The 18,929-nt window shown below is 41.7% G+C and overlaps 1 protein-coding gene across 1 annotated transcript; it reads right to left on the reverse strand.

The window, feature by feature from the left end:
* Positions 1 to 4,674: 4,674 nt before the first annotated feature.
* On the reverse strand, positions 4,675 to 17,670 carry hepacam2 (HEPACAM family member 2). Its single transcript, XM_036555070.1, has 9 exons — positions 17,493 to 17,670; positions 14,852 to 15,217; positions 13,954 to 14,244; positions 11,833 to 12,132; positions 9,322 to 9,447; positions 7,979 to 8,000; positions 7,836 to 7,870; positions 6,893 to 6,966; positions 4,675 to 5,207 (listed from the first exon to the last, which is right to left on the reverse strand). The coding sequence occupies exons 1-9, from the start codon at positions 17,551 to 17,553 to the stop codon at positions 5,097 to 5,099; spliced, it is 1,386 nt and encodes a 461-aa protein (XP_036410963.1). The 5' UTR covers positions 17,554 to 17,670; the 3' UTR covers positions 4,675 to 5,096.
* Between the last annotated feature and the right edge of the window lie 1,259 nt (positions 17,671 to 18,929).

Genomic DNA, 18,929 nt, shown 5'->3' on the forward strand with positions numbered 1-18,929 from the left:
TGAGCTCAAAGAAAGATGAGGGGAAATACAAAAATATTCAAACATTTAAGAGGACTCCAGTTGTGTAGCTCTAAAATTGATTCATTTATTTTTTTTTTACTTTCCCTTGACACTGGTGTGAGAAGCACACCGAATTTCAAAAAGCAAACTGAATCCCACCGTAAACTAGGTAGTAAAATCTGATCGCCATCCTTGGCAATCCACCTGACCGATTCTCACGTAAACTTGATCATTGCTACACTTACCACTAGATGGCAGTGTTACTCCAACGCTTTGAGCCTCGCCCCAGTGTAAGCTCTGAGTTTGACATATGGTGGGTAGAAAATGCACATGTAGCGTTTTCTCTGTACCCTGATTAGAACTGTTTTACAGGGCACAGTTAAGGCTTCCTGCTTCGCTCTGTGACTGTGTGCCAAATCTGCCACGCCAAAAATGTTGGTTTCTTGGTGAGCTTATATGTAACCCAGTACGCTGATGGAAAGACAAGTCTCTGAGCCTCAAGAACGGTAAGATTTTTGTTCTCAATGTGTGTCTTAATGGAGAATCTGAGTTCTGACGTGCAATAACTGCAAAGAGACACCATGATTCATCTGTTCAAAGAGAGATTATATATTATATTCACACAACTTTGCATGCCTTGTTTATTGCATCAAATATTTGTTTTATGGAGAAATTTACGCATGGTTCAAAATCACATATCATGCCCTTTTTGGCCAATGCTGGCTTTGCTTCGTTGCCTTCAACAGGGTCCTTCTCCATTTCTCTGTGGGCTGGCCATGTTCTCTCTTGTCATCAGGGGTCCACATTAGTAGTTGTGTGTCAAGACACTTTCACATGGAAAGACCCATGCTGCTGACATTTGGCCATCCTCACTCCTTCCTTATAGTTTACGTAAGGTGCCTGATTGGTTATGGACTTGTCAGTCACATATGTGTCCAGGAAAGGGCAGGGATAGGCAGAAAAGGACAAAATTCAGTCAAAGTGATTGGACTGTGGCTCAGAAGGATGCTCCTATCAGGGATGAGCAATGGTCTGAGATGATTAACCATTATGGCACTGTAAGACAAACCAAAACAAGGCAACCCTTTCCAGAATGAGGTGTTTACTATGCTAACCACCTGTCTGCTAGGCCCCGAGCCATGTTCTGTAGCCTTTTTTAAAAACAGTAATTTACAATAAAATAATAATTCAAATAAGATAGGACATTTGAATGGGAACAGCTTATTGCTATTATATGAAGATTGTTTTCCCAGGACCAAAATGCAATCTTAACAAATCCTAAAACATGTCACCAACATTTTTGGTTGTCCTAGTGAAATAAATTTTCTCTCATACCATTATAACACAGTACAAATTTATTTACAATTCAATGTCCATAAGGAAAGCACAAACTAAGTTTGCTCTCTTAATTTCTCTTTAATTCAGCATGTTGTTGTTGTAATGGGGCCACATCCTATTCAGTTGAACATGTTTAATAGAAAAGATAGATAAGATAATAGATAAGAAAAGATGAACTTAAATACACCTAGTCTGAAATTTTCCCACAAAACATTTTAAAAGAACTTATGTTCCCCTAAAATGTAAATATGCTGAAGAAGCAACAGCAGAAAGACAGTGAAATATTCCAGTTTGATGATACTGTGGACAATTTCCCAGTCAAATGATGGATTATTAGTCCCAGGCAACAGATCTGTTTGTCATGTGAAGGCAATTCCAGGGATTCTCCCCTAAAGCTTATACTGTACGAAGGCTGAGCAGATGGTCTGTGGAGCAGGCCTTCACCATAAAATACGCTGTGCTCAATTGACTCTGCTTTACTGTATTTACTGTTCTTCTCAAGCACGTCAAAACAGGCAGCTCTGCTTGTAAGATAACCTGCAGAGGTGGAAAATTCCAGTCCTCAAAAGTAGCAGTAGTTACATGTATTTGTTCCACCCTTGACGTGAGCCAGCTGATTTCACTAATTAGTTCCCCTTCTGGCTGAAAATGTCCCAAAACATTGGAACAAATACTGGAAGTACTGCTACTTTCTACACCTGGACTTTTCCACTTCTGCCATCCAGCGCTGGCATTGAGCAGACACTGGTAACCTGGTGTGGGTTTTCTGACATGTTTAAAGGCTGATACAACTGCGCAATCAATGCCAGTCATGCAGAAAACATCAAAGAAACAACACTGCTGTGGAGTAAGGTCTGTGGCGTAAAATACAAAATGGAGGAACCAGTTTTCCACCACTGTGACTGGCTGGTCCACAGCATGTAATGTCGCATCCATTGATAACAACGGAGGTGACTGTTTTCAGAGTGCGATTTCCTGCTCATCCCTGCCCTGTTTCAGCTAGAGGTTTTCCTTCTGTGTTAACAGGCTTTACCTGCCGTAATTTATTTTCTAACACTACTGCCACTACGGCTGTGTTCAATAGCAGTGCTTTGTTATGGAGCTTCTGGAGGAAAGTTGAGTGGATTGCTACAACTACCAGTGCTGCAATGTGGAGGTTAAATTTGGCAGCAAAGATAATGGAGCTGGGTGAAAATAATTGCCACATAATACCACAAACAAAAACAAAGCACCATAATCTGTCACAAAGTATCACAAACTACGACACAGCACCACCAATGAACACAAAGCACCGCAAACAGCTACTCTATACAAGTACAAAGTACCACAAAGTCCTACATCCAGGTATCCTAAACTACCAGAAGGTAACACAGCCGACCGTAAAGTGCCACAGCACAGGCCTTTGTAGTATTGTATTAGCAGCTTTCAGAGGATGAAAGGTGCTGTGAAGGCAGCAAAGGCGAGGGGTTTTGAAATGACAGCCATCCAAATACCTGTTTATGTGTCCTTTTACAACCCATTACATGCATGTACTAAACTAAATAAGGCTGTAAAATAGGTATTTATGTTTACTGTATAGATAACTGGTTAAACTGGTATTCTCTCCACAATAGCAGCAGAAAGAATGAATTTAGCATTTCCAAGAGTATGTAGCAATATTTCAACAGCATACTATGGAACACAAAATGCATCCTTTTTCAGACAAGTTAACCTGAATTGGACCTTGCATTGTGTCTTGTGAGAACATATCAAACACACGTAGGTCGGCCCAGTTTGGAGAAAGCTTGCATGACTGATATACAGGTTGAGGGACTCCACTACTGAACACCATCTCCCTTTTATATTTCCAGATATACCACCGTCTGCTACCTGTAATTTTTTGGCTGAGCTACTTTCCAAGGGAGACTGCAGTGCTTTATAATTAGGTGATTACTGAGTAATTCTAGAGGGCTTATTTTGTCCTATTTTGATAGTAGGGTCCCATAGAGACAGGCTCCTCGGCACACAGACATATTTCCTGCTGCCCTGCCTTCATCATCATCATCATCATCATTATCAGATTGTGCTGATAGTGGGATGCTTTATGAATTTTTGTTTTGTATTTTTGTGCTAATTAAGTTGCATTATGTCATCAGTCTGTAGTCCTATAAATGAAACTTAAATTTGCTAAGGACAACATGCATTAAGTTCAAGACTGATTAAAGACCGTAGTATCTAAACAGGCTCAGAGTAACAGACGAAATGAAAACACGCTTGTTTCTGTGAACAGATAAATGATTTATTATTAGCAGTATTAATATTAACATTCAGTGTTAATATTAATACTAATATTAAACAGTGTTTACTTTCCACTCTGTTTGTTGCCTATGGTTAATAATTGATATGTGCATGTTGATATTTCTTGTCCAATAACTCACTTTGGATACAGTTTCAGCCAAATCATTCAATGGAAATTACAAGTCTGAAACATACATTGAATTGTTATAAATCTTTATTCAAATACAAAATATACATATATATATTTACTGATGCTGTACAAAACTGTCCCAAATCCAACATAACTTAGAAAATCAGCTTCATTTCAAATTCAAAAACAGTCATGTCAAATAAAACATAGAACACCCGCCAAATGAGATTATATCCCAAATTCAATCTAGCTACGACAGCGCTCGCGCTTGTCCTTAAACTTTGAGGTTAGCTTTTATGTACCAGGAAATCCACATTTTGGCAGTCAACAAAGTTATAGAAACATAAATAGGAAACACATTTTTCAAGAACAAAGTGCAAATTTGCTATTTAATTTATTTGCATTGCAGTTAGATTGAATTTGGGCCAATCCATGGGACTCATTTAGTACACACTGCAGAATCTAAGAATAAAAGTATGGCTGTGGTAGAGTGTTTTCACAGTATGCAATATTGTATATATATATATATATATATATATATATATATATATATATATATATGTATATACATATACACACACACACACAAAATGGACAAAAGTATTTGGTCACACCTGTTTTTCAAGGTTTGGGCTAGGCCCCTTATCTCCAGTGAAGGGCAATCTTAATGCTTCAGCATACCAAGACATTTTGGACAATGCTATGCTTCCAACTTTGTGGCAACAGTCTGGGGAAGGCCAGGCCAGGCCTTCTCGTCCAACATCAGTGCCTGACCTCATAAATGCTCTACAGAATGAATGGGCACAAATTCCCACAGAAACACTCCAAAATCTTGTGGAAAGCCTTCCAAGAAGAGTGGAAGCTGTTATAGCTGCAAATGGGGGTCCCATATTAAAGTATATGTATTTGAATACAATGTCATTACAATGTAATGGTCAGGTGTCCGAATACTTTTGTCCATATAGTGTATATGATAGTACTGTAAGTAGTATCTCAGTGGTATCTGTTCAAGATTGTTGGGCTCCTGGCTTTTTACAAATTTACAAATCAGGCCTTAAATAATAACAAAAAACTAATATTTCAAAAAGAACCATACATACAGTATTAGTGCCAAAAGTAATAAGAATAACTGTCTTACATAATGGCTGCTACCACAATATTTTGTTGGTTAGATGGAGTCATTGGTCAGGGGAATCCCTGTTTCCTCATCAGGAGTACTTAAAACCATTAATAACTATTTGCTGTGGAGGGCAAAGAAGTGTCTCCATACTTCACAGGGGTCTCTTCCCAGGTGAATCATCGAGGCCATGGATCTGGCCATCACAAACTTCCTGTTTTCCACTCCTGGACCTTACTTCAATAAACTTTGCGTGGGTGTTTCTGGGATATGCCTGATAACATCATAGATGGTGGTATGCAAATCCTGGACTGAATCGAGGCGTACCAGAGACTTGCTGGACGCCTGCAAAAACACATTAAGAAAGTGGAAGAAAGGTTAATAAAATCATACTCCTTAACTCCTTAATACTCACAGGAATAAAGCAGGAATATAAAGAATATTTATATCTCAATGGGACATACTGGTTAAATAAAGGATCCAAAATTTTTATTGCCACATTCTCTATATTAACTGACAGGCTATGTTTGTTTCCAGCTGTTTCTGATGCTAATGACTACAATGGTGTGATTGCACCTGACAGGGTTGAATCTGATCTGGTTCCCAGTCCTGGTCTATATCTTGCTCCTTGTTCTTTTCCATGCCTGCTCCAGTGTTACCCTCCTATTGCTCATTTAATTGTTCTTTAGAGTTGGCTGTGGTTCTTGAAGAAATTTGAAGCACACGTGCTGAAATTGTACAGGGTATTGGCTTAACACCTAAAATCGTGTGGCACCACAGGTCCCTAGAGTGGCAATAATCATTCTTCCATGCACCTGACGAGCTGAGTGTGGGTATTAAATGATATTGAAATTCTCGCAAGTTTCTGCTCCAAGCAGGTTTTATAAACAGTGGGGGACTGCCAAAAGTCAACCATGAAAAATAACCAGTCTTTAATAACAGAACGTCATTAAAAAACAGCTGTTCTCTTTAAACTGTTAGTGTTTCCTGAGGAACCACAGAGAAAAGAAATGCAAAAGAAGCAGTGCAACATCAAAAATACACACGGAAGATGAGAAAATTATTTAGCAGTGGCATAAAGGGTTACCTAATTTGTCTTCAGACAACCACCACTACGAACAATACAAGCACAGTAATTGGAGAAACAGTCCAGGTACCTCAATAGAGGGTGACTTGACACTAGTCACTTTTTTGAAATTAAGTCACTCAGAGGGCCTGAAAAGTCACTAAATATAGTTACAAGCTCGCCACTTCTTCTGTATGGTAACTTCCATGTCTTATTATAGGGCCTCACTGGTGACCAGTGAGTGGCACCATGCGGCTGAGGAGGTAGCTCAGAGCACAAGTCCCTGACCATGGTGTGTTAGCCTCAGCTTCCCTAACTCCCAACCGCAGTGTGTGTGTCAGATTCTAAACAAAACACTAAGAACCTTACTGTACTAGCCTCTGGGAATGATTGAGCTGTTAGATGAACATAAAGACAAGTTTAGTGTCATTGAACATGTTAATTGATTGTGCTTCCCCAGCAAATACACTTTTAGAATTGTGTACCTGTAGAAATTTTCAAAGCAAAGCAAATGCTTCCACTCAACTTTTTAAGAGACACAAATAAGTACTTATGATTAATTAGTTGTTTTATGCTACATTAATTATACAACCACCACCAGGGTTTGCATTTGCAGTAGTACAGACAAATCTTGCTGATTTTTTCAGAGAGTTTGGCTCCTGTCTTCCTAAATATGAAGCAAATTCTCTCTTAGTTTCAGTTGCCATTTGCTAGCTGTGTGAGGGAAATGTCAACCTGTTCCCTTTCCCGCTCAGCTAATTTAGGTTTACGGGAAAGGTTTATGGTTTTAGTACTCTTAAGAGCAAATGAAATAGGACGATATCATAACAAGCTCATCCCTGCTCACCAACTAGTGTACTCTTTGTGTGTTTGCTCTGGGTTAATAATGGCACCCTCGGTGATCTGTTTTGTATGTCACTGTGCCCTTGTCCTTATTTTTCAACATGATGTTAACCCAACATACCCGTGTAGATTCTGCTTTCCCTGGAATAGACACAAATTCATAAATGCCGAAGTCTTCAGTTGCGTCTTCGTGACCTGGAAGAATAGCAGTGTGAGAGGGTATTGTTTGAGAGGGTCATTTTCAACCCATTAGTACTCCCATTTTCACCTAACTTTTGTGATCACCAGTTGTACTCAGTGGCAACCTCATGTATTCATGAGGGCATACAAGGCAAATGCAGTCCTCCAATACACACACACAGCAACACGACCTACTTTCTGAGCCACTTGGGAGCCCTCAAATTATATTAATTAATACATATTTACAAAAGTTAAAGCAACTTTTATTTTAAAAGTATCTTAATATTACATTAATTCATTAATATCACTTATTTGCTCAGCAAAATCATGGATTCAAAGAAATCTGGCAGCAATAAGTTTGCGTAGCAAAACCAATAGTTTAGCTTGGTGGAACAGTATACTTCTGGCTTCTGATACCATCACTTTGTGGCCCACTTCCTGTTTCCTAGACTTGCAATCTTTTTCTTGTTTATTTGCAACATATCACTTTCAATTCGGCAGGATCACAGATGGTGGTTTTATCACTTTAGCAGAAACCAGAGCCACAACCAAAGGCATGAATGCCGTGCAGTAACTGCAGATTACACAAAATATAACTATTCTAGTTCCACATACAGTTGGCATGGATGTTTCTCGTGCCACATCACGGCACTGTAAGGTGAACTGAGGCTACAACAGAGCAAACAGATAATTGAACAGATGGGCAAACAAGTAAATTATTGTTGGGGTAGTATATATGTCAGGATCAGTCAAACCAATGTGATTACATTAAGTGTGGTAAACATGTTGATAGAGAGATTACGGGAATCATTATTTATATGCTGTGTGTACACAGGACTGCCAAATAGCAAGGTGTTCTGGGAATGCAAAAAGGCTGAACCTACCTGAGAGGTGTGGTCCCTTTTGTTCTGTCAGAGGCCTGGGGGAGGAACAAATTCACAGTTAAAGCTCAATTATTAATGTGAACAGTGGGTTAAACCACTGTGTTCAAAGTAACAACCATTCTAGATTTATGGTTTTTTCTTACCTATTGTAAATTTTCATGATAACTGCAAAAAAAAGAGGAAATGGTACATGGTGATTACAGATTCACTTCAATAAATTACTGCCATGATTTAAAAAAATAGGCATGCTTCCGCAAAGTGTTCATGCACAGGTCCTCAAATGCCAAAGTGCTGTCTGCTCTAAAGCACTTGTCCACAAAACATACCATTTCTATTAAGCCATCAAGTAACTTAAGAGTAGTATGAAAATAATGGCAGCTTTTCAGTTATAATAAGGCGTTGTGTGGAGGTGGCAATTTTGCATAATCTTTTGCATGGGCCTACATCCATTCTGCTATGTTTTAGGCCTGAAATGTCATTGCCATGAGGAGAAAAAAAATTTGCACATGCACTACCGCCTTCAAATTGGAGTGGGTCCAAATAACTCATCTTAGATGTGGGCTGTAGATCCTCCACCACACCAAGATTTACAAAAATCGATATTTGTTCAAGGAAACCTCTGGCTGATCTCAAACATAAGGAATAAAGGTTTCCCACAGAGTAAATTAAGATGTATTACCATGGGTTTTCAACCGCGCCTCAGAGTCTCTGATTTTTGCCTCATCCAATCTCTCATTGGTAATTATGAAACCGGATCAGTTAATTGGAGAAATTTTTCCAGTTTACAATCCAATCAAGGCGTAAGCATTGAGTCATTCAAAGGGAAGTGGGAAAATTTGGGGATTTTGGCACTCCTACAATAGCATGGCCTACCCCTGACATATACCCCTGGCATATATAAGGTATAAGGTAGAAAGCTACAGCTTTAACTCAGCTGCCAGACATACCTCACCACTTGCATGCTGGTATGATAGGGGGGCTCTTCAAAGTGCCAATTCAATTTGCTTGGATTTCTGTATAAATAACATCTGAGTGCAGGCCTAATTTCATCACGCATGGGCTCATATAGGTTCAAACTAATAGAATTTCATCGCTGATTCACACCTTGACCTTTCTCAGGGGAGCAGAATGCCACAGCACACAATCCCCAGCAAGGTGGTCTGCTGCAAAACCAGAGCCAGTGTGACTCCTTTGGCAACACGATCTCAGGGATCAGAAAATGCAAGCGCGAATTGAATGCTTGAATGTCATCTTTGATTTCCAACCTCACCGCTCCAAGTGCTATTCAAAGCATTCAAGGAGCGCATCCTTTACAAAAGCCTTGTTTGGCCTAAGATGACCAAATTTAGTGACAAGAACCTGTGCACTGTTTTGATAGTGAATTCATTATGACCAAAAGAATGTACCAAAAGAAATCAAGAGTGTGTTTTTAAGGACAAAGTGCAATGCAGCTGGATTGAATGCAGATTGGGCTACTAGCGCTCACCTCTTTGCGGATGGCAGGTCTTTCGGAACATCACCAGCAGCATGCAGCCGATAATGAGCAAGGAGGAGACGGCGATGGCCGCCAGAGGGGACACAAAGCTGCCTTCCTGGAAATGTTTTTCTTTCCCTTGATAAGAAAAACGAAGGGGAGCATTTTGAAAACAATCTGGCAACCTATGGGAAATGACCATTTTAACCCTTTCGCATGTACTGTCAAACCGGTGTCATTATCCCTCTCATGCATACGGTCAAACCGGTGTGATAGGAACACTAGATTCTAATCTAATTCTAGCTAACATTAGCTTTGAGGAAACAGTGATTTAACATTACAAAGTATAACAAATGCAGTGGTGAAAACTATAAGAAGCTCAATAAAGCTAAAAAACCATGTATCGTAACACGCATGCTACATATTATGGAATGTCGCATGCGAAAGGGTTAAATCTTGTCTAATCATAAAACATGGTTAAAATAACAATGTTTGATATGTTTTATAGCTGCAGCTTGATTAGTCCAGTGAAATACATGATGATTGTTTCATTGTAATATAAGTAAATACATACACATAAATATATATAGACAACATATCAAGCAGCAGTAAATATCACAAGTGACAAGGTCCCTGAAGTAAGGTGTATGAATCACAGTGAAGTATGTCTGTTTGTCAGAGAGGATTGCCTTTGTCCATCTGTTGTGACTCTGTTGTGTGGTTAAAGCATCTTAATTCTAAGGCTTTGGCATAGGAAGTGCTGTGCTGTAGGGATGTGACAAAATGCACTTCTAGCTTGTTTTTGTAGGCCAGCCTGCCATGTTTGTTTGATTGTTGAGCGTTGTACACCCAGGCCATGTTTATTTTCTGATCGCCGTCACTGACTGTGCCCGGGTTCAGCTGCTCTTCCAGTTTTCCCTCTCTCAGTCCCTGTGATCCCTGTCGCTCCTGCAAAGCGGCCAGAGTGCCAACCGTGGCCAGAAGAGGCCAGATCTCCGTTCCCATATCACGCTGAGCTGGTTCAGATGATGTCACCCTTCACTTCAAGGCCAATATATATATGTAGCAGAAGGGAAGATGGTCTCACGTCTTGAATACAAGCAGCATTACGCGAAGTATTTTCTAAGCAGCTTTGAGAAACATTCCATTCTCTCTGACGATGACCTGTAGTGATGGAAACTACTTGGAGGTATTTGAGCTGAGTGCAGATTTCTGGTTTTTAGTTCATGTTTCAGTCCAACACCAACCACTGCTTTAGGGATGTAGTTAAAACCGTTTACTGAGAAGTCTCACAAGATTCCCTACACAATATCACTTTCAAATGTTCAAATATTTATTCCAATACTCATTATTCCACATTTATGTATGTCATTGTATAACAAAAAGTTAACAAAAAGCTATTATATCTTCACAGTAGCATTTGTAGCACAGTAGCATTGTTCTTTCTGTGTCTAAGACTATATTTTCATGTCTGGTGTAAGACACAGAAACCTCTAGTGCAGTTAAACACTGTAAACAAGGAACACCTGTTGCCTGCTGTTTACTTTCCAGTAGATCCAGTAAGACTTTCATACAGGCAGGAGAGACCCAGGCTCTGCTCTCAACAGCCAAGGAAAAAAAAAGACTTGATATTGACTTTTCTCGAATGTGGATGATGAATTAGATAAACGCCTTGTTTGAACATTGCTCTTGGGACAAGCAGGGTCTGTGCGTAAGGACAGCACTAATGAACATTTAGGTGTTTGCTTTTAAATAGTCACTCTTCCAGTGTACAGCACAGTCTGCCACTAAGTCAGATTATGGTCATTACAGAGCATATACACAGGATTTTTGAAAACTGATTCTGTATGAAATATTTCATAACTGATTTAATCTTCATGGGCCAGTTATTCTTGAGATAATGACATAAAATTCATCATTTATATAGTATAAGATACAATATGGAGTATTTTGGTGTGCAAAATAAAAAATAAAAATATAAGTAATATATCTGTGTTTAATGTTACAAAATATGTAACACACTGCGAATGCATACATGGAATTTTACATACATTCACGCATATTATGCAGTTTATACTGTATGTATGCTTTTATTTTTTAAGAATTGTGCATATTCATATTTGACAAAAGATTCTAGACTAAATTTAAAAAGTTCAAATAACAAACATGTCTCAGATGTATAAGGCTTTTTGATATGTATCAAAAATTGATTTTCCATAGGGGTTATTTCTTTCAGATTGTTTTCTGCCTAATCGAGCTGACAGACTGGGCATCTCAGCCGTAATTGGCACATGTTACTTTTTTGCTTATCAAACACCCCTCCTGCATGTTGATCAAACATTTGCACGTTCGCATGCGTGTTTCTTTGTTTACCTTGAATGTATGAAGGAGCTGTTTTTGGCTAAGTGTCTCACTGGAACGCAAGGTGTTGCTGACGGAAATCAGATCTGAATCAGAGATGCATTCCAGCCTACGTTTCTAACCGTTTCACCACGCTGGTGCCGCGCCCTCGCATTGACTCACCGGCACCCCAGCTGGCCACAACGAGGGTGAAGCGAGTCTCGTCCTGCTTCTGCGTGACGTTGTTGAAGGCACGGCACACATACTCCTCTGTGTGCGCCAGCTTATAGGCCATCACTTCGAAGCGGCGGCCGGTCGTTATGACCTCCGTGTCGTTGTTGGTCTCGGAGATCCAGGCGCAGCTGTTCGGGGGGTTGGAGTCCGCCGAGCAGTCGAAAAACACCAGCTCCCCGGGGTTGACCGTGAAGACCGCCCCCGTTCGCAGGCCCTGGTCTGAGCTGACAGCCAGGTTGTACGGTCCGTCTGCAAGGTTTCACAAGGTAAAATTCACTCGATTCACCTGATTCATTTCTGAGGCACATTGATTGATTGATTTTCTGATATTCATTTCATTCATTCATTCATTCATTTCATTGATTGATATTTAATTTCTGATATTTATTTCATTCATTTCATTTCTCAGGGACACATCGTAGATTGATATTTAAGACGGCATTCAATCCTCCTGCTTTACTGTTTGGTGTAAACACTGAATGCCATATTAACTGATGTGTCACCTTTGTTACACTACTATTGTTACTTACACATGTTCTCTTTATTTCAAGCTGCAGCTGAGTGACACACCCTTACCATTATCCAAAATTAAGGCCAAACAGACAAAGCAGAAGCTTTTAGCTTCATCCATAATTGATGAATAGCCAAGGGATAAGCACACCATCACCTATACTCCAACACTGTGAGATGAAAACTGACAAAAGTCACGCTCAAACTGCTCAATCGCTCGATGGAAGATGCAGCTGTTGAGAAGCGCACATTATACTGAAGCACGTTAATCGTCGGCCCATTGCTAGAAACTCCCTACCCGCTGGCCTGCTGTGGCTAGCGATAAACACTAGCGTGGGAGTGCTGTTCCTTTTCCCCCCGCGTCTCCAGGCCTCTGCACTCTGCCAGGCAGGTGGTAATTACTTTGTTTTGCAGTGACCTGTTATCAGAGTCCTTGCCCGAAGCGGTGGCATATGGCGCTCAAAGACCACACAAACATTTACATTGCAGCCAAAGTGCGGAGGCCATTGTGCTCAGACACGGCCATTGTCTACACGAAACCCAACAAAAAAGGTGCATGTTATTTATAACTGTGCTGCATCACCAGCTCAAAGAGTCAGCTCCAGGGCCAGGCCATTGCTGGAATTATCTTATCAAGATGTTTACTTGTTTGTTGTGGAAAATGCCCAGGAGGACTGTTACCTCGCCGTGTATCGATTCAAAACAGAAAAACAGAACTAGTTTGTGTAAGTTATCGCAAGACTGAAATCTATTTTAGTTGTAAATACGCAGGGATGTTACCCCTCTAATCAGCATGAAATGGCTTCCCACTGGAACATGGTTTGATGGACACTTCTTTCTTCCTCAGGCCATGTGGCTTGGACACCTACAAACCTGTCATTCCCCATCCTATTGTTGGACGCACAAAGAATAAGTGTCTTAACAGGAACTTCATTGTCCTTCACTGTCCTGAACTTTATTGATCATGGATATTTAAAGCGTCATATGGTCCCTTGTAACTCGGCAGCCACAGTGCGCCACAGATGTAACTTGTTTAAAGTTCGAGATTAGAATCGCTTCCCCAAACACAGCTCTATGGTATCACAGATACTACCAGCGAGGTTTCACTAATAATGACATCACTGGATGACTAACCAGGCACACTGTACTCTCTCACACTGAAACCTGCATGCAAATACAAAGCACTTCTCTTTTTCCTCTAATAAGGAACAGAACAGGTACTGCACAATATGCAGGCACAACAGAGCTATTTATTAATGATTAGGAAGCTAACGAAAAAGGGTTTGTTAAACAGGTTTTGGGTGTTCTTTGACAAGTTTCCTCTATTTCAAATCAATTTGAAGACAGTCCTCTATGAATCTGAAATTACACTAAGACGAGCATTCTATTGAGGCCAATAAAGGAGCAAATAATGCGATGTAATGTGAAATGCTTTTCCTATATAATAATGCTGTATACAGATATACTTATGAAAATATAAATGATATATAAATGATAACATACATGTGTAAACAAAATAAATTGTTGTGTAGTAAATTAATAAATAAGTTATTTACTTACAGAACACACTCAGAGGGACAGGCAGACTTGTCTTCAGGCTGACATTATTCTTTGCCGCACAGGTGTAGTCCCCGATGTCCTCCTTTCTAACCGGGCTTATGGTAAGAATGCTGCCGTCTGGAGCGCTGCTGTTGGACAGACGGCCACCGGTGCGAACCGGACTGCCGTTCCGGTACCACTCGTACACCACCCGGGTGCCATTCTCCGCCGAACACCTCAACACCACGGAGTCTCTGTCCTCCACCACCTCCGCGGCAGGACTCATCTCAACGGCTGGAGTGGACACGGGCACTGAGCAGGAGAGACAGCATGAAACTCACTCACATTTCAGTCCTTTTACGCTGCATCTATTGGCTACAGCTCGACAAGGTGAGGTGAAGGGTCCACAAGAGGACAGTCAGAGTACTTCCTGTAAGAACTAATCACTTATCAATTCATATAAATTCTCTAAAGTAAATTAGAAAACTAATTAGAGGAGGTGGAATTGTGCCAGGGACAAAGTTTTTAGCAATTCAATCATTGCTGTGAGTAATTACTAAATCTATCTATTCATCTACATATTAATTAAGGGACAGGGAGAGAGAGAGATTTCCACAACACAACATCATTCTTAACATCAGTTTTCACATAATTTACATATACTTAGTTTTAATGATAGAAAAGTCTAGAAAATATGGTTTATTATTTATGTTAAAACAAGTATATTACTCTTTAGGTAACAGCAAGGAGGCGCAAAGGATAAATTCCCCTTTACAACAGAGAATAGCAAAAACAAGAGACCAACTGAATGGTCCCATAATGCCATTCATGCAGTGGCCACGCCCCCAGGATGCCACTCCCAGTGGGTTAAAATCCACAAGGGATCTCATTAGCTGTTTCAAATTTCACGTCACCTTACCATCAACCGTGACGTGGACCAGATTGTCATTGTCCTTCACCATCCCTGTTCTGCTGGGAAAAATGACGCTGATCACCAGCTTGTAGTCCCCTTCCATGGACTCGTCCAGGCGGTTAATCAGCAGTGAAGCATTGGGCGGGTGAAAGGAGAACCTGTTGTTCATCTTCGCCTCCATTTCCACAATGGACTTGTTGTTCATGAAGGTGACGAGCTGTGTGAAATCATGGGCCCTCGTCCGGAAGAGCCAGTAGCCCTGGACTTCCACCATGTCCTCCACCCGGAAGAGGTGCTCCACCGGCAGGAGAAGGGGCTGCCCATAGACGCCATGGAGAACATGGGGCGCCCTTACCAACGTGGAGTCCGCACCTGAGAAACCAGGAAACACAAAGAAAGATTCATTTCAGAAGAAGCATATGAGGAATAGCTGTGGGGTGAAACCCCAAAAGCCGTCCTGAATTGTCCGTTTCCAAGATGCGTCCCCATTTGCTTAGCTGGATGTGTGCGTGAGCCAGCAAGGCTTGCAATGTTTCTCATTACAAGAGCCTCCCACGGCTGACATGAAATTTTAGTACCTTCCTGATTACGATTAACATGACAAATCGCGGTGAGGTAATGCTGTAAATTCAAATTGGCGTGTGAATACCCCTATTTGAAAACCACAGAAGGTGATATGATATCAAATTTACTTTAATTTTCCTGCTTGGCTTAAAAAATGAAAAACGTTGGCAAAAGGAATGAGGAAGTGCTTTTTCTGTCTCTCTACGTACTCTTACCCATGTAAATACAGGTTGTACACAACCAACATGGAGAAAGGAACATGTTTGGACTGTCTTAATATAATATAACATATATATATGTATATATATATATATATATATATATATATATATATATATATATATATATATAAGTGCCATAATTATTTACTTTAATGATTAAAGATACTTTTCTTCCAGGTTCTCAATTCCTAGTTCTGTCTTCTAACTTAGTGGCAAGCCGCCTTAAAGCTAATATTTATTCAGTTCCTGAATGACTGCAGCCCAGACACCAAGTCCTGCTTAATTAGTCTGAACTGGTCCAAAAGCAAACACTTGCTTCGTGAAGTAACCGTTAAACATCACATTGAGAGTTGTTCGAGTTGCACAATTGGCAAAGGCCTCAGTTGCCAGGCAAGTACTATCAACTGAAAAAAAATAAACATAAAACATTCACCAAGCCTGTCAAATGTGACAGGGACAGACAATGTGACATAATGTTGGCCCTCTGTTTACCTTTCCATACAGAGTAACTGTCATTTTCGGACATTTGCCTATTGTTGGCTCGTGTTTGTTGCTTCATTTCTACTGAAGGTTCCGCAGTATCATTTCCCCGAGGTGTCCGAAAGAATCTCGTTGGTGGGGGGAGGGGCTTTGTGATTGTGAGAGGGTGAGCCTCTGTTGCTGGGCAGGTCGTGAGGCAGCAGGTAGGCTGTGTGCAGGTAAACACATCCTTCCCCTGCACCCCTGCCGCCCTCATACACCCACCCATCTCCCCTCCTCAAAGCCACTCAGGACAGCACCAGCTTTACCTGAGCTGCTGGCCAGCAATATTATTCATGACAATAGATTACTGTGTGCACCTTGTTATAGTGTAAATAATCAACAAAGCTACCCCCATGACACACTGGGGGCATCCTGCAGTGGGAGATAGCTGAAGTGTGCCTTGTGTTTACCCCTTTGGAGGTTGAAAGGCCTCCTCAAAAGGTGCTTCTGCCAAGCTGCTGTTGATTGCAAACAAGCTGCGGATGGTGGTAACACACTGGGAGCAAAGAGAGTCTGGATTTGTATTACAATGCGCTCGGGGTGGGGGGTGGGTGAGCAATGCCCCCTCGCCCACCTTTCCCACCTCAAACAAAGCTGTTTGGACCCAAAATAGACCACTGCCACGCAGTTCAAAGGGGTCACTCGCACAAACAAACCCTCAAGGCACTCTGGATAAAATGCACAATCCGCATTTAGAGAAAATGCGTCCGCAAAAATAATGTCTGCTGTCAAAAATAGCTCTGACAAAGTGAGCAATCTGTCGCATGTCAGACTCCCAGCTCTTTCCAGTGTGCTCACCATCACATGCTCATGAACTGAACTCCTGACAAGGAACTTCAGACAAACGTGGGAAAAATATAAAGTCTGGGGTCGTATCGTGTATAACTATCGGCACAAACAGACTCTTCCAGCCCAATTTAGAAAATTTCCACAATATGATAAATACAAAGTTAAACCCTGTAACTCCCCAGGCATTTAGCATCCTGTATAATATTAGAACTACAAGCAGAGATCTCCCCACAACACAATGCTCTGCATCAGTGAAAATAGATTATAATTACTTGCTTTTTATTTTCACTGTCACGTTGAATAATGACATTCTCATCATCTAATCTCATTATTGGCATGTTAATCAGGCTAGAAGAACTACTCTGAAGAACAAATCAGAGGAAATAATCTGAGCTTATTTTGATAATACATAGAGCCTTACTTTTTCTCATGGGTATATTTATCTGTGCGACCTCACACCCTTCTGCTACAGCATGTAACCGGTTTACAGGCATGTCAGTCACTGTGGCTGTGTCAGATAGTAAGAGATGGTCTCAGCACAGAGGTCTTACCTGCGAGGAGGAAGATCACTGCGTAAGACAGCAGGAAGGCGGCTCTGCCGACGGGCTCCATTAATGCATCCTATTCTCCACAGAGCTGCCTGTTCTCGTCGAGTTGCTGGAGAGGGAACTGGTGACAAACATTTGCCAGGGAAATGAGAGGAGCTGGCCTGGCCCCTCCCATGTGGCAGGAGCTGGAGAGGTGCACCTGGCAGAGCAGCGTGTGGCCGCCACCTCCCACAGGCATCAGAGCACGCAGGTCCCGGCCCCCGGCCCCCGGCCCTCCCCCGCCGCCGCCAAACGCCGGGGGTACGAGCGGCTACGTACCCTACACACCTCTGCGTACCTCTTCACGCGTGACCTCAGAGGGGGCGTTGGTTCCCCGTTTGTGGTGTGGTGGCCGGCACCCTGTGCAGCATCAGGTGTACGTCACAGCAACATGCCGCGTGGTGGCGAGACAATTGAAGCGGCTGGGTGCCCACAGTACCAAAGCTCAACTTTGCACCTATTTGCACCCTTCTCCAAAGCAGGGGCGTTCAGCTCTGCTCTGCTTGTGGTGCTGGCTCGGTGCACAGCATTAAAGAAGCAACTGTGGCGTTCTCTTGCTTGTTTGTCTGAGCTCACTTTTACAAGCAAATTAAAAGCATTCCACCCCTGAGAATAAGCAAATCATTGAACATGCTCTTTGCCTGACACAAATGATTCATTGTACATCTGCTATGTAAGTACCCCCTTCTCCAAACGCAAAGGGAACAGCCACCGCATTGTAACGCAGGCAGCAGATGAAGCTGTGAAGAGTCAGCGTGTGCCGAGTCGCGCTGCGGGTCAGAACCAGTGTCCTCTCACAAGACAAGTCGTGCCTCTTTCCTGCGTGCGGATACCGGCGCTACAGAGCGCGCAACCCTGCAAAGTTGGCCTCACGAGGCCAGGGTCCACCTCACTCCCACGCACAATTCCCCTGCCGCGCACCGACACGCGCATCACGCTCCGTTGCCCTCCTCGCCCACAGCGGCACGAGCCTCTCCTTGGCACCCGACATCGCCCGAACGCCAGAGACCGCCTGACGGCGCGATGTCCTCGTTATTTGCCAAAAGCGTTCACTGACAACTTTCTTCGTGCCTTTTTCTGCGATCGCCGATTTCAAGATGAACAAGAGCAATGTTTTGCGCAGTTTAACAGACAACACTTTTGTAACTAATGATAATTTGAGTGTTCTCTAAAAAATTCAGAACACATATCTAATAACGGTACAGTATAGTTCAAGTGTACTTGCATGTACAGGATATGACACAGCATTCATTATTCATTATGTCACCAACTCAACATATTTAAATGTATTACACATACCCTATGCTATTCTGGGGAACAGCATTACATTATTATATACTTTAAATACTCTATTTCATTATTTTTGGCAGTGTGTGTGCGTGCATGTTTGTCTTTGGAAAG

The sequence above is a fragment of the Megalops cyprinoides genome, chromosome 21 (assembly GCF_013368585.1).
Source record: "Megalops cyprinoides isolate fMegCyp1 chromosome 21, fMegCyp1.pri, whole genome shotgun sequence".
NCBI lineage: Eukaryota > Metazoa > Chordata > Actinopteri > Elopiformes > Megalopidae > Megalops > Megalops cyprinoides.

Coding starts and splice junctions, on each gene's coding strand:
- hepacam2 (XM_036555070.1), bottom strand. CDS start 17,553: ATGGAGCCCGTCGGCAGAGCCGCCTTCCTGCTGTCTTACGCAGTGATC. Junction 14,245..14,851: donor GGTCCACGTCACGGTTGATG/GTAAGGTGACGT, acceptor TCTCCTGCTCAG/TGCCCGTGTCCACTCCAGCC. Junction 9,448..11,832: donor TGTGGCCAGCTGGGGTGCCG/GTGAGTCAATGC, acceptor TTTCTTATCAAG/GGAAAGAAAAACATTTCCAG.